The sequence below is a fragment of the Sciurus carolinensis genome, chromosome 13, assembly GCF_902686445.1.
Source record: "Sciurus carolinensis chromosome 13, mSciCar1.2, whole genome shotgun sequence".
Taxonomy (NCBI): domain Eukaryota; kingdom Metazoa; phylum Chordata; class Mammalia; order Rodentia; family Sciuridae; genus Sciurus; species Sciurus carolinensis.
The window spans coordinates 62735249-62751247 of NC_062225.1; the positions used below are offsets into that span (position 1 = coordinate 62735249).

A 15999-nucleotide genomic window follows, 5' to 3' on the forward strand; every position below is an offset into this window, starting at 1 on the left:
TGAATTTAGTGGAAGGTCCTGAAGGAAGAAGATACACTATTGTTTCTGGGTTACAGTTCCTAAAAATAGAGATTTGAGTATAGAAGGGAAGTTTGACATCCTAAATCTGGCCGTGATGGGGGAGGAGAAGCATTTTACTGATGTTTAAAGTACACGTGAGCTCATTAACATAGTTTCTTTTTTAAGGTAGTTTTTAAACAAATGGGTAAGCTTTGACAATTCTCTTTCCCAAGGTTAATGCGTTTGTCCCCACATAGCATTCGTCGTCATGTTATTTGTTTGCTTGACTTCTTTCCTCTCTGGGTGACAAACCGGTGCCCTACTCTGATTCGGCCCCAGAGTCAGATACTAGAACTGTGCTCGCTGAATTATGAAAATGCCATTAATGAACCACAGCTAATGAACAGCTGCTTGTCTCGAAAGCCTTGGGAAGTTTGCTGGAAAGCTCTTTCCACAATAAGGTAAGACCAAAGAGTAAAGACTCCTGGCAGAGACTTGCAAACCCGGGGTCTGCCCCGCAGGAAAGCGGGATAGTCAACATTCACCGACGTGCCTAATCTGGGGGCTCTTGATGCTTTGGGAAGGGACAGGACTGAGCACGATCGCGGTGTTAGAAGTTCTGAAACGTTTGCGGAGCTGCTCCCTATCGGTCGCTGCGCCCTCGCCATGACGGCGCGGGCCCCGAGGTTACCCACCGCGACTCGGAGAGGGTGGCCCGGCCGCGGGCGCCGGGGGACCCGGACCGGAAGCCGTCCGCCCCGCGCGGCCTGAGCGTCGCGGTTGCCCGGGCGACGCCGCCGCGGCTCGGCTCGCTGGGAATTGCTGCGCCGCCGGCGGCCTGCTCCGAGCGACCTGCCCTGGCCCCGGCTGCCCCGGCGACTGCGTGGCCGGCGCCCAGACGGCGCCGTAAGTGCCAATTCGGGCGTCTGGGGGGACCCGGGTGGACGGAGAAAGAGGTGGGGTCTGGGTGGAGGCTCCCGGGTGAGGGAACCGGGAAGAGGAGCGGGCTGCCTTCCCCTCCCGGCCCCAGAAAGACCAGCGAAGGGGCGGAAGCGACAGGTGACTCCCGGCCGTCGCACGACCGGCTCGGTGCGGATCCCTGGGCCGGGGACGTGTGGCCGGCGGGCCGGGGCTGCGGGAACGCGCGCGAAGGGCCGGGTGGCGGAGGCCCGGCGGCCGCCCCCACGGAGAGGCGTCCCTCGAGGAAGGCCGAGACCGACCCCGGCGCGCTCAAACTCTTACCTCAATTGTGTCAGTTCTGTGGTCCGCTAGTTTTCTGAGGATGATTGTAATTAGTCCCATTGTATTGTCACCAAGACAACTTTATACCTGCGTGTTTGGGTTCTTTTGAAATGCAGTGACTCGGTGTTGTTTACTGAATTATTTTTTTATACTGTGAATTGAACACAAGAGTGCTCAACCGCTCAGCCACATCCCCAACCCTCTTTAAGTTTTTCTTTTCTTTTCTTTTCTTTTCTTTTTTTTTTTTTTTTTTTTCTTTAGAGACAGTATCTCACCACGTTGCTTAGGGCCTCGAGATCCTCCTTCTTCAGCCTCCTAAACCGCTGGGATTACAGGCGTCTGCCATCACAACTGGCTTTTGGTATTATGTTTTTAAGACAGACAAGAATGATTCGATAACCCATTTTCCTAATAAGCATCTTAAATATAAATACACTTTGGTTTCATTGGAAACAACATAGCAGGTTGTGACTTCAGCTTGTAGAATCCCTAACTGGTCTCGCCTGACCTTTAAAAGCTCTCCTTTCCCCTATCACTCTTAAAGCCTCTGTTGAATTTCCTGGAATCTTTTAAATTGGGAGATTAATATTTTTCCCCCACTCTTTTCCTACTCCACTTCTCTTGGAGTTTACTTTAGGCTTATTTAAGTCCTCAGGGCTTGGTCTTTTATACAATCGTGGGAATAAATGGACCTCCAAGTGTTTTCTTTTTTTGTGTGTGTGTACTTCGTTTTGCAGATCTTTAAGGGAAATTTCTAAAGAATTTAATGATCCATTCAAGTGTCTGTTTATCTACCTGCTTGTAGCTCTGTTTATCTTTATAATCACTAGTGGTTCCATGTCCATACCTGTCTTTGCCTTGGTACAGAGAACTTCATTACTTGGTAAATGTTGAAGTCAGGAGGCTCTGTACAGCTTCAGTTGAAGGTCACTGGTAACTATGAAAAATGTTTTCTACCAGTTGTATCTATATCCTGCTAATATCTGTGTCACCATTTAATCTTGATTTCCTGCTCAAGTATTGTATTAATAATCAGAATGCACTTACTGCCTTTGCTTAAAACAGAAAGTCATTTTGTATATTCAGTGGGAAGATTAGCAAATAAAACAATGCTGGGACTTTAAGAGAAGACTACCATGTGCCAATGGGCTGACAGCGCAAGAACAAGGTGGTACATAAAGTTTTAAAACCGAGTAGGGGAAGTAAGATGTGCAGAGAAAGAGCCTGACTTTGGCAGAAGGCTACGCAGGAAAGTTAGACTGTATAAGATGAACAGGATTTCAGGGTCACACATTCCAGGCAGTGATATAAGAAGAGACTTAGAGACCTGAAAGTGTTTGAGGAAGAATCTGGGAGGCATTGCTGGAAAGGTAAATTGGGGCCAGGGTGGAAAGGACTGTAAATATCATACCACAATTTGAACTTTATTCTGTGACCTTAGAGGCCAGAAGACATTTTTGAGGAGGGTTGATGCTGGAGCATATTGATGTGGGGAAAGATGTTTTTGTTGTAATAGAAGTAGCTGTAAAGATGTTGGATAGTTTAAAATAGGCTTTGTGATATAATAGTTTCAAACTTAACAAAAAAATAGTACGTGAACTCCCATATATCTAAGCTCATTAATTGTTTACTTTTTTTGCTTCATTTGTTTTATTTCCTTTCTCTCTCTCATTCACTTTCTTCCTTCTGAATATATGTGTACATTAATTTTTCTGTACCATTTGAGACTAAGTTGCAGATGTCATGTCTCTTTACTATTAAGTACTTTAGCATTTATTTCCTAAGAATTAGGACTTTTTTTTTTACATAATCACAGTACAAATTACCAAAAATCAAGAAATTTAACATCTAATCTACAGATAGTACTTCTGCCAATTATCCCTGTATTATTTTTTTTAGTTTCATTGAAATTCATCTCTCAGTCTTTTGAAGAAGTGTTATTCTTTTTTTAATTATTTTTTTAAATTTTTTTTTTACAGACTGCATTTTTGACTCATTGTACACAAATGGGGTACATTATTTCGTTTCTGTGGTTGTAGATGATATAGATTCATACCATTTGTAAGAACCCAGAAACCACTCCATTCACAGGAACTCATGTAAGAGGGTTTATTAAGCAGAGTGTCTCCCTGCAGGGTAGGAGAGAAAATGAGAGGAAAAGAGAGAGAGCAGGTGCAAGAGAGAGTGAAAAGCCAGGAGGAAAGAGAAAGCATGAATGTGAGAGGGAAAATGGTGGGGAGCTATCCTTAAGCAGTCGAATTCCACTGGGCTAATGGGACCAATAACGGAGAAGGATACTTGCAAGCTGACTGATGAACCAATAGCTAGCTAGGATGTTCACAGACTGACAAGAAGAGGTTGGGAGGTGGGGAAATGACTGCAGTGGAAAGGGTGGGGGGAGCAGCTTTATATTACACCATTCATGTAATCATACATGTACATGGGTAATGTTGTCTGTCTCATTCAACCATTTTTCATCCCCCCCCATTTTCTTCTACCCCATTGATTCTCTCACTCCCCACATCCCCACTCCCATTATATATCATTCTCCACTTATCAAGTATTGGCACCAAAATAGACAGGCAGACCAATGATAAAGAAGTATTATTCTTTATAATTATTTCCCCTATTCCAGAATCCAATAATAAATGATCTCACAGTTCTTTCCATTTTAGTCTCTCTTTTTTTGTTTAATTTAGAAAAATCTTTGTCTTCATGACTTTGACCTTTTTTTTAAGAGGACAGGCCACTTATATGTAGAATGTCCTTCAATCTCTCTATGTCTACTAAACAGACATTATCCATTTCTAAATTGGGTTGTTTGACATCCTGTTGAGTTGTAAGTGCTCTATAAATCTGGATATAAATCCTTTATCATAATTTGATTCAGGTTTTGCATTTTTTGTCAAAAATAACACAAAGAGCCAGGTGCAGTGGGAGACACCTGTAATCCCAGTGGTTTGGGAGCCTGAGGCAGGAGGATTTAAGTTCAAAGCCAGCCTCAGCAACTTAGCAAGTCACTTAGCAACTCTAAATAAAATATAAAAAAGGGCTGGGTGGTGCAGTGGTTAAAAGCACCCCTAGGTTCAATCCTTAGTACCAAAATAAATTAAGAAATAAAGAAATAACAGAAAGAGGTTACAATCTTCTCAGTGACACATTTGCCTTTTCTTGACATGGAATCATACAATATGTACTTTTTTGTGTTTGGTTTCTTTTGCTTAGCATTATGTTCTAGAATTTTATTTTTGTTTTCCCTTTTTTTAAAAAAAAAATTGTCCACATTATAGAATGAACAGTTTATTCCTTTATATTACTGAAGAGTATTTAATTGCATGGATTGTCCACATTTGTTTATGCATTCATCAAATGATAGATTGTTTTCAGTGTGATGTTCATGTGAATAATAGTACTATGAACATGTTTCTTTGTGTAGACAAGATTGTAATTTTCCTTGGATATATAGAAGTGGAATTACTGTTTATATTTGTTAAACTTGTAATACACCCAGACTCTTTTTTACAGTGAAACTGTGCCACTTTACATTCCCACCAATAATGTGTGATGCTCTGATTTCTACATATCTTATCAACACTTGAATTTATTATTCTTTTGATTTTAGCCTTTCTAGTGGATTATAGTGGTATCTGATTTCAGTTGGTATTACCGTAATGACTAATAGAATCCTTTTGTGTGCTTATTAGATATTTATGTATCTACTTTGGTAAAATGTCTGTTCATACATTTTGTCCATTTCTAAATTGGGTTGTTTGACTTCCTAAGTGTGCCTTATAAAATCTGGATAAAAATCTTTATCATATATATGATTTGCTAACATTTTTCTTCCATCTATGGCTTATATTTTCATTTTCTTAATGGAGCAATTTCTGAGAAGTGAAAGATTTTAAATTTGACTAATTCCATTTTATCAATTTTTTTTTCTTTTTGATTATGTTTTTGATGACTAATCTAAGAAATCTTAGCCTAAATGAAGGTCACAAAGATTTTTCTTCCATTTTTTTGTAGAAGTTATATAATTTTAGCTTTTACCTTTTGTCTGTTATCTACTTGTTATTTTTGGCATATCGAAGCTGGTAATTTAGCCTAGTGATAGAGTACTTGCCAGCACCCATGAGGTCCTGGATTCAATCCCTGGTACAGTAAAAAAAAAAAAAAAAAAAAAAAAAAAAAAGAGGAGGAGGAGGAGAAGGACAAGAAGGTGACAGCAATGACAACTGACCATTGCTATGATCTGAGTATTTTGTCCCCTCCAAACTCATGTTGAAATAAAATTACTATTGTGGTGCTATTGAGGTAAGACCTTTAGGAAGTAATTATGTCACGAAGGTGCCAATGGATTGATGCCATTATAAAAGGGTGAGTTCAGCCCCTCTTGCTCTCACCTTCTCACCTCCTGCCATGTATTTGACACAGCATCCAGGCCCTCACCAGATGCTGGTGCCTTGATCTTGGACTTCCCACCATCCAAAATTGTAAGCCAACAAATTTCTGTTCATTGGTAAATTACCCAGTCTTGGGTATTCTATTATAGCAGCATAAAGTGGTCTAAAGCAACAATAAATAAAAGAGTTCATTGCTTGACTCACTGTTATTTTCCACTGACATATATTTCTGCTTTTAAGCCTATATCACATCTCTTGATTTATCATAACTTTAAAAAGTTTGAAGTCAGGTAATATAGCTCTTCCAAATTATTTTTCTTTCCAAAGTTATTTTGACTCTTCAGGATCCTGTGCATTCCCATATAAATTTAGATTCATTTGTCAATTTCCATTTTTAAAAGAGCCTATTTTTTTAAGTTTTTATATTTTTATAACTTATTTATTTATTTTTATGTGGTGCTGTACCACTGAGGTACAACCCCAGCCCTATGGGGATTTTCATAAAGATTGAATGTTCTTTATAGAGAACTCACATTCAGTTGAATTTTCTAATCCATGAACATGGCATGTTTCTCTTTTTATTTGGAGCTTTAATTTCTCTCAGTAATGTTTTAATATTTTTGGTGTACAAGTCTTACACATCACTTGTTAAATTTGTTTCTAAAGTTTTTTTTATGTTATCATGGACAGAATTGTCTTCTTAATTGTTGCCAGTAGATAGAAATAGTTTATTGTTATATACTGATTTTGCATCCTGTCATGTTGTGAACTTGCTCATTAGTTATAATTTTTTGTAGATTAATTAGTATTTTCTACCTACAGTATCATGACATTTACAAATTTTCATTTCCAATCTGTATGTTTTTAATTTCTGTTATTGCCTTATTGTACAGGTAAGAACTTAAAATACAGAGCTGGATAGAATGATGAAAGCAATCATCTTTTTCTCAATCTTAGGAGTAAAACATTTAGTCTTGCCCCATTAAACTTGATGTTAACTGTAAGCTTTTTATTAATGCCCTTGAAGAAGTTCCCTTGTACTCCTACTTTGTTGAAATATTTATTGTGACTGAGTGTTGGGTTTTTTCAAACACTATTCTTTTTGTCTACTGAGATGATCATGTAATTTTGCTTTTTATTCTACTCGCATGATGTTTTACATTGATTTTCAGATATTAAACCAACCTTGCATTTTTGAGATAAATTCCATATAACCATCATATAAAATTCTTTTTATATGTTTCTGAATGTGGTTTGATAATTATTTTGTTGAGTTTATATTCATGAGAATGATGATCTGCAATATTGTGGGGTTTTTTTCTGACTTCGTATCAGGGTGATTTCAGCTATATAGATAGGATTCATCTGTAAAACCATCTGATTCTGGGCTTTTTTTGTGGATAGGTTTTTTTAATTACTTATTTAGTTTTTTTTACTTGCTATAGGTTTCTCAGATTTTCTGTTTTTTTCTTGAGTCCAGCTTGGTATTTTGTGTCTTTCTAGGCATTTGTCCAACCATCTTGACTAATTTAGCTGCATAAAGTTGTTCATAATATACTCTTAATTTTTTTAAATTCTCTAAGGGATCCTAATTTTCCTAATTTTGACGAACTTTTTTTTTTGGCTCAGCCTATCTAAAGATTCATCAATTTATTGATCTTTTCAAAGAACCAATTTTTATTTACTTTTTTCCTATTTTTTTTGATGAGGGTCAGTTATTAAGCATATTGTTGTTCCTTTATATGTGAATGATTCAATTTTGCTGTTTTCAAGATATTCTCTGGTTTCAGCAGTTTGTCTATGTTGTGTCAGGGTATGAATCTTTTTGTTTTTATTCTATTTGGAATTTATTGACTTTTCAAATATGTAGATTAATAGTATCATTACATTTGTTAAGTTTTGACTTAACAAAGTTAAGTTGTTTCTTTGAATTTTTTTTTTTTTTTTTTTTTTTTGTTAGCCCCTAAATATCTCTCTCTCTGGGACTCTTACTACATAGATACTGGCACTATTGATTTTTGTCCCACAGGTCTCTGAGCCTCTGATCATCTTCAGTCTCTTCTCTCTTTGATTTGGTCATTTGAAAAACCGAAAGACTGAACATTGGAGCTAATATATTAGACATGAGGGAACGAGTTGCATGTCCTTCTATTCAGGCACATGCCTGTAATCCCAGTAGCTCAGGAGGCTAGGGCAGTAGGATCTCGAGTTCAAAACCAGACTCAGCAACAGGGAGGCGCTAAGCAACTCAGTGAGACCCTGTCTCTAAATAAAATACAAAATAGGGCTGGGGATGTGGCTCAGTGGTCGAGTGCCCTGAGTTCAATTCCTGGTACTTCTTCCCCTCTGCCCCCCCCCCCCCAAAAAAAAAAAAAAAAAAAAACCAGTAAATAAAAAAATTTTTAAAATAAAACCTCAGAGTCCTGGTAAGCTGGAATTAGAACCATAAATTACTTTGTGGAATTCCTGCCTAACTAATGTCTAACTCTTGCTTACATATTAAACTCATCTTCCATAAATATGTAAAGGCTTTATAAAGTAGATAATATTGAGAGGTTACCAGGTGACGTATTATTTTCTGCATCTTTATTTTATTGTAAATAGCAGTTTCGTTAATATGACCAAAGATCTAATTAGACTGAGGAATCAGTCATTATCACACCTGTTGGGAAAAAAAGGAGAAGAATAGATAAATAGATCAAATAGCTACTGAGAGGGAAATAAGAAAATAAGAAAATAAATAAGCCAAGCAGCTGGCATACCTATAATCCCAGCTACCCAGGAATAATCATCAATTCAAAACCAACTTCAGCAACTCAGGAAGACCCTGTTTTAAAATAAAAAATTAAGAGGACTTAGGATGTAGCTCAGTGTAGCCCATTACCACAAATTTTAAAAAGAAAGAAAGAGAAAGGGGGAGAGAAAGAGAAGATTGCTACACTCAAGCTACATAATTAAACTTCATGTCATATTCACAGTTTGCTCATATTCCATGAGCAAGTATTGTGCTTATCAAATAGGTTAAAGTCATAAATTTATGAAGTTCTGTATCAATAACCAGTAACTTTCTAAAGCAAATTTGTAGTTTCTCCTCTTCTCTTTCCAACCACCTATTACTAGAGCAAACAAAGGCAAATGCATGCATATTTTTAACTAAATACCTTTAATATAATAATACCTAAGTAAAAATACAGTATAAGTTTTCAGAACCTAATTTGTGATAGATTTCCCCTTAGTTTCTTCTGTGCGTATTCACTTGAATTTTCTCCTTTCATAAGGGACTAGAATTCACTTTTCAAAAAAAACCTATGTTAGTAATCATTTACCTAAACACTTTTCCCTATTGTTTATTTTCATGGTAGCAATTGAGAATAGATGATTGATTTTTTTCCCCATTGAGATAATCTGTGGATGGAAAAGACAGTTATCAGTGAATTTTTTTAAAATACATATTTATTTGAAACATGAGAAATTTTACAGGTGTTTAGTTCTTGTACATGACAGTAATACCAAGTCCTAGGTAAGATGGTTCTTCAAATTCTACATTTTGGTGAAGGAACTGAGAGGCAGTGTATGTTGTGATTCAAATTGTGATCTTTAAAGCCTGACTGGGCTCTAATTCTGTACTCTTTTCTCTGCTTCATTTTCTCATCTGCACAGATGGATAAAATAACAGCCACTTTGCAGAATGTTTGTGCAAATTATATGTAAATAAAACAATGCTTTTTAAGTGCTATTATACTAATAATTACTATTAGATTGTATTAAGAAGATATGGCAAGATAAATGGGTGAGATTTTTCAGATTCATTAAACTTTTTATATTTTTCATTCCTGGGCTAATTTATTTAATGATGCTGGCTTTATTTGTCATTTAATGTTTAATTCTGTCACAAACAATCACGAATGGGTGATGTAGGATAGAAAAATTAAGCACAGTTTTTCTCTAGAAATCACTGTGGATACAAAAGCGCTCAGAAAGAATTAATCTACCTCCTTTTTTGTGTGATATCATTATTTTCTTTGGGGACTAAGAATTAGTCCCCCATTCATGTAAAAGCTGAGAGCAATAAATGATGGATGCCCTGGAAAGATTTTGTTCTTTTCTAAAGCTGCTTTGCTCAGCAGCCCATGTTGTCTCTTTCTTTCTCTCCACCAGGGGGAAGTCTAGCACTTTGTACCATGTCTCTTCCTAGTAATTAAGGCATTGATGTAAGTTAGGAGGGAAAAGGTAAACACCATATTCAAGAGTATGAAATGTTCCTTCAGCTGGATTTTACAGCATTATATCTTAATCATTTTCTTGAAGATAATAAAAACAATAAGCTGAACAAGTTTCCTTCCCACAAATTTGTGTAATTTAACTGACCCATTATCAGAAATAATTCATGAAATCTTTGTGATCACTGGAAGAATTGTGCAGAACTAAACTAACTAATAAAGCAACATCCAGGTACTCTTTACCTGCACATATACAAAACAACCTTCAAGTATTTTTAAAAGGATTTAAAATTGATCAGTGGAAATCTTTGGCATCCTTTGTTTTTGTCACTGTAGGAATGTTGTCCTTTATAGCCTAATTAAGGTGAGTCAATCTTATTTTCCAGGTGCAACATTTTACTGCAATTCCATCAATACAATAAGTCACTTTGACTATAATGGAAAAGTATGAAAAATTAGCTAAGATTGGAGAAGGGTCTTATGGAGTTGTCTTCAAATGCAGAAACAAATCCTCTGGACAAGTAGTAGCTATTAAAAAATTTGTGGAATCTGAAGATGATCCTGTGGTTAAAAAAATAGCACTAAGAGAAATTCGCATGTTGAAGGTAGGTTAACTCTGTCATACTATCATGGCATTAGGCGAAATATGTATGCTAAAAATTTAATAATATTTATTTTCCATTGGACTCAAATTCCTTTGTATCAGCAACTTTAGGAAATAACTAGATCATCACTTTGAACTTTAACCCCTCTGGTGTTTATCCGATACAGATTAACACAGCTGTAGATGATTAAAATATTGAAGTATTTCCATTCTAGTGGGTAAATAACGACACTGCCTGAGACTCCCCATCCTAGTATTACTCCTGCCCCTCACCCCAAATACTTTCCCAACAAACCAGGCACTAAAAGAGCACCTCCTGGTGCAGAGGGACCTGCAGGACTGCACTAGTGCCCCTTAGGCATCAGCATTGCCCAGGTTCTTAGGTGTACTGAATGTCACCCCCAGCAGTACACGCACTTTACATCATTTTTACTCTTGATAGAATTTGACATGTAAGATTCACAAGTTTTCAGTGCAAATATTTTTTCTATCCTAAAAATCTTCCATCTTGGGAACTAGAAGTCCTGGAGCGGTGCTTCTGTTATGTAGGAAGAATCCCTTAAGGATCTTGTTGAAATGGGGGACAGAGATCCAGGAGGGGGCCTGAGATTGCCTTTCTAATGAGCTGCCGGACAGCGGAGAGGCTGCTGGCTGGTGGGCATTTGTAACAAGACCAGTGGTTATACATTAAATAACAAGACCCTGTGATTTCAAGAACAGCTAGCCTTAACTTTTCAAGTGTGTCTTTGTTTTTAGAAAAACAAAAACAGAAACCAGTTTGTAAAGGGGAGATAATAATTACATTATCCATTCTTCCAAATATCATTTGCAGCAGGTTTCCCCAACAAATATTTCCAGTGTTTGTTTAAAACATAATTGATACACAGTTTTCAATGTGACCATGACAAAAAAAAAGGGTCACTCTTACCTCTTAGCCAGCAGAGGGCAGTGGTGAGCCAGTCAGGTCTGGCACCCAGTTCTGGGCCAGTCTGCAGGGTGGGTCTGAACCAGGCAGTGTTGTTTTCTAATAAAAATAATACTTTACTCCCTCCTCCTCTCAAGTCTTCAAATAAGGTTAATGCTCAGCTGGTACCTTCTGAGTCACAAGTGCCCCAGTTTGAGTATGTGCATTAAGGCAAAAGGTAGCCAGATTTCATCTCAGCTTGGTCTCTAGTGTTGGCTCTCAGAATGTACATTTTCCTGCTTCTAGTATGTTGCACCCAGGCGTACTTTGAACACATTCCTTCTGTGGTAAATGGACCTTACTTTCATCCCTTACTTCTGGTATTTAAATTTTATTTTCCTTGTCCTCATTTCTATCTGTTTTACTTTGGGCAAATCACTGTTTGTCAGGGTCATTAACTTCCTTTGCAAAGGATCTATAAATTGCTGACCTACCCAGAGACAAAAGATTTGACCAGGTTAAACTTGAACATTGCATCAAGCTATGTCATCTGGGAACCCCTTGCTTGCCTGTCAGGGAAACTGCTTCACTTCTGTACCATGGTTTTACTGCAACACAAATCAGCTAGCTTATCTGCAAGGCCTGCCTCCACCACTCTGACCTTTTGCTCTTTTAGGCAGTGAAGCCGTGCTTATAGACACTGACACAGAGGCATGTATGTAAGGTGTACCTAGGACTCTCTACTAGGCCTGCAAAATATTAACTTAGCTTCTACTATAAGCAAAATATCTTGTTCTCTTTATATTTCTTTCTGGGTAAATGCTATAGGGTTTGGAAAGTTGTTTTGTCTACTATACTGGGAAAATGACAAGGAAGATAAATTATAAATAGAAGAGATTGTATATCCTGGTTTATATAGGACAGTCCTGGTTTATGGTTTTTGTCCCAACGTCCTGTCCCATTAATGTCTCCTTTCAAAAATGTCCTAGTATGAATGCTAAATTATATGGTCATCCTAGTTATGGGCAGGTGATTATATGTGCTGGTTTACCTGGGACAGTGCTGGCTTCTCCTTGTTGCATTGGAGTGGATAAGTTTTATAGTCACTCTAGTGATGGATTTTCTAACTTCATCATCCTTTTTCCTTTGATGTACAATACTAAACATAGATTGCCTTGTGAAATGGTTCAGTCTGGGAATAAAATTAACACAAAACTTCTAAGCATAAGAGTGAAGAACAGAATCAAGGAATTGCTGGAAATTTCATGAATTTAAAACATAGACTAGTTGGAAACTCCTAAAACAGGCAATTTAATCAGATTTAATATTGGGGATCCAGTATTGCTGAGAGCCAACACTAGAATCCAGACAGAGTTTAAATCCAGCTGACATTTACATTAAACCCATGGCAAAGTGTAAACTAAGTAACACTGGTGATTTTTATAGTCTTTTACTCAGTAATTCCATTTCCTCAATTGTTTGTTCAGGTTATTTTATAACTTAGACATTTAGAGTTTCCATAAAATGCACAAAGTATTTTTTATTTTAGTGCTTATATTTTAACTTATATACTTTATTTGCTATCACTAGAAGGACTCAAATAATTTATTTACCATCAATTACAGGTACATTAGACAAATTCTGAATTTCTTCCTACTTTGAGTTTATGTTATTCTAAGAGCAGTTTCTCTTGTGAGAATCTATAATAAAATTTTGCACAAGAGATGCATGCAAAAATAATAAGAAAGGCTTTGTGTTCTTAAATTTGAAAGGGGCCTGGAGAGAAACTAAACTTTGTATTTCAATTCTTTTGCAGCAATTAAAACACCCAAACCTTGTGAACCTCATTGAGGTGTTCAGGAGAAAAAGGAAAATGCATTTAGTTTTTGAATACTGTGATCATACACTTTTAAATGAGCTGGAAAGAAACCCAAATGGGTAAGTACTCTAGAAACTGAATATGGGCATGTTTCATTCTATATGGAATTAATTATGGCAATTTCAAATCCCAGCCACTATTACCCCATCTACACAAATGCACCTGGCTACCCCTGTCCAATCTCAGTTAGGATATGCTCAAAGGGCAATCAGATAGCAACCTAGAGGAAATAAAAGTAGGAAGACAATCTGTAAATATAAATCGCAATGCATTTTGAGACATTTAGCAAGTGAACCATGGATCAATATTATGAAATCTATTCATATAATTCACTAGTAAGTTAAAGAATAAAAATACATGTGACTGATAAAATTCAAAAATGTGAAATGTTGACAAATTCAACACTTTCGACTATTAAAAAAAATTAAAACCTTAGCAACTAGGATTAAAAATGCTTTTTTTACACACACACATACAAAAAAAAATGCTCTTCAAACAGCAGATTTTACATTCAATAGCAAAATACCAAAGAGGACTGGGGTTGTGGCTCAGTGGTAGAGTGCTTGCCTAGACTGTGTGGGTTTGAGTCTCATCATCACATATAAATAAATAAATAAAATAAAAGGTCCATCAACAACTAAAAAATATTTTTAAAAAAGAAGAAAAAAAAAAAAAAAAACACCAAAGGAATGTCCATTAAATTGAGAAACCAAACAAGAAGGTTGGTTGTTATGACTATAATGTAACATTATGAGAACTGTAGTCAATGAGATGCAATAAGACAACTAAATATTACTTTTAGAAATGAGATAAGACTTTCACTATTGACATACTATTATTGTTAGAGAATCTAAGAGAGTCACCGAAAGAGTTATTAAAACTAATGGAATTCATTATAGAATCCCTCTACCACTACAGATTCCACACTCAAAAATTAACAGTTTCATATTAATCACCACTTTAGAAAATCTGGTGGAGAAGAATCCCATTCAAATGTTAGCAGTGACAGAAAGCTTAGGAATAAAGATAAAAAGATTTGCTTAAACTCTACATAGAGGAAACTACAAAATCCTTTAAGGTACATAAGGAATTTTATTTAAATGAACATAAGTTTCTAGATAAAAATATTATTTTAAAAGTATCGCCTCCCCAATTCATCTGTTTACTAAACAAATACTAATCAGAATTCCAATGGGATTTTTTTTGAAACTTAAAGAAGTTAGGTCAAATCCCAAACTATTTTAGGGCTGGGCATATAGCTCAGTTGGTAGAGTGCTTGCCTTGCAAGCACTAGACCCTGGGTTCAATCCCCAGCACCACAAAAAAGAAAAAAAAAAATGAGTTAACAGAGTAGAATGTTAAGTATAATTGAAATTCATTTTGAATTTTCTCAATATTCTAATGAATGCCTGTATATTCTTTGAAATAAAATTATAAAACAGTTAAAATGATGAGTTCATTCACAGTTCACTTTTGTTGGAGCTGGTAACAAGCCTGGCATGTTCAGGGAATAGCAGAAATTAACAGGGCTGAACTGCAATATTTGTGGGGATGTGGTAGGAGATAAAGTTGGGGAGGTTAATAAAAGTGAAATTATTAAAAGCCTGGTGGGCCCCTAATAACAAGACTGGCATTTGTTCCAGGAGAGCCAGAGTTTACTGAGAACCCAGTTCATCTGCGGTAATGATAATGAAGCCAAGTTTAAAAAATTTTATAACAAACTAAAACAAATGCAGTGAGTTCTGAGGTGGGCATTAGATCTCCACCAAGTGGCTGAGTGAGCGGTCTCTGGGCTGTGCAGGCTGAATTCCCAATGTCTTCATATACTCACTTGGTCTTGAACTGTGAGGTCTCGTTTTCTCTTGAAGGCCTTCACTATTGCTTTTAGTATTTGTTTTCACACTCACCCAAAGTATAATTTTTAAACATTGAATCCACTGATTTCTACTGAAGGTTTTATTTCACTCCAAAACATTGAAAAACACTGTGTAGCAGCCGGGCATGGTGGTGTACGCCTATAATCCCAGCGGCTTGGGAGACTGAGGAAGGAGGGTTGAGAGTTCAAAGCCAGGCTCTAGGCAACTCAGTGAGACCCTGTCTCTAAATAAAATACAAGATAGAGAGGCTGGGATATGGCTCTGTAGTCGAGTACCCCTGAATTCAATCCCCAGTACCAAAAACAAAAAACAAAAAAACAAAAAATAAACCTGCTGTGCATGCTGAATAGTATTGCAGTGCCCTTTCTGAGCTGAGCTCTGTGAACTTGAACTCTCTTTGATACCTGTCTTCTCTGAAAGAACAGTGGCATTTGCACATAGTTGTTATTTCCTAGAGATGTTGCTTTGCCAGTGATGGGGTCTACCTTGGAATCTGAGCTAACTGAACACTGTGGCACTTCCAGGGAGAAGCCTATAAACATCCTGCCATGGCAACAGCTCAGGACTTCCCTATCACATCACTTCATGCTTGATTCCACATTATTGACTCTAGAAATCAGGGTTGTAACAGCTTCCTGCCTTATTTCCCAGGTTCCCTGCATGTGTATTCTCTTAGATCCTACCTAGCATTCCATTCCTACATGGATAAGGCCATGTGTTACCTTTACCAGTCCCTCCCCCCAAATGGAAATCCATTTGTCTTCCTCTCTACCACTGTTAATGTAAGTCACCAGATCTCACCTGGGTTACTGAATTAGCCTCCTGATTAATCTCCCTGCATCCACTTCACCCCTGGAAATCCATTCGCCA

At 37.1% G+C, this 15999-nt stretch overlaps 1 protein-coding gene across 5 annotated transcripts in view; it reads left to right on the plus strand.

Moving 5' to 3' along the window:
• The first annotated feature begins 322 nt into the window (after positions 1-322).
• Cdkl4 (cyclin dependent kinase like 4) overlaps positions 323-15999 on the plus strand; it is a 51864-nt gene continuing 36187 nt past the window's right edge. For 4 of the 5 annotated variants that reach the window (XM_047523595.1, XM_047523591.1, XM_047523594.1 and 1 more), the window contains exons 1-3: positions 790-906; positions 10252-10470; positions 13190-13311. In XM_047523595.1, the coding sequence (XP_047379551.1) occupies positions 10303-10470; positions 13190-13311 (290 nt within the window). In that variant the 5' untranslated portion in view covers positions 790-906; positions 10252-10302. Of the gene's footprint in view, positions 462-789; positions 907-10251; positions 10471-13189; positions 13312-15999 lie in introns of those variants that run through there. The other variant, XM_047523592.1, reaches the window with a different exon arrangement.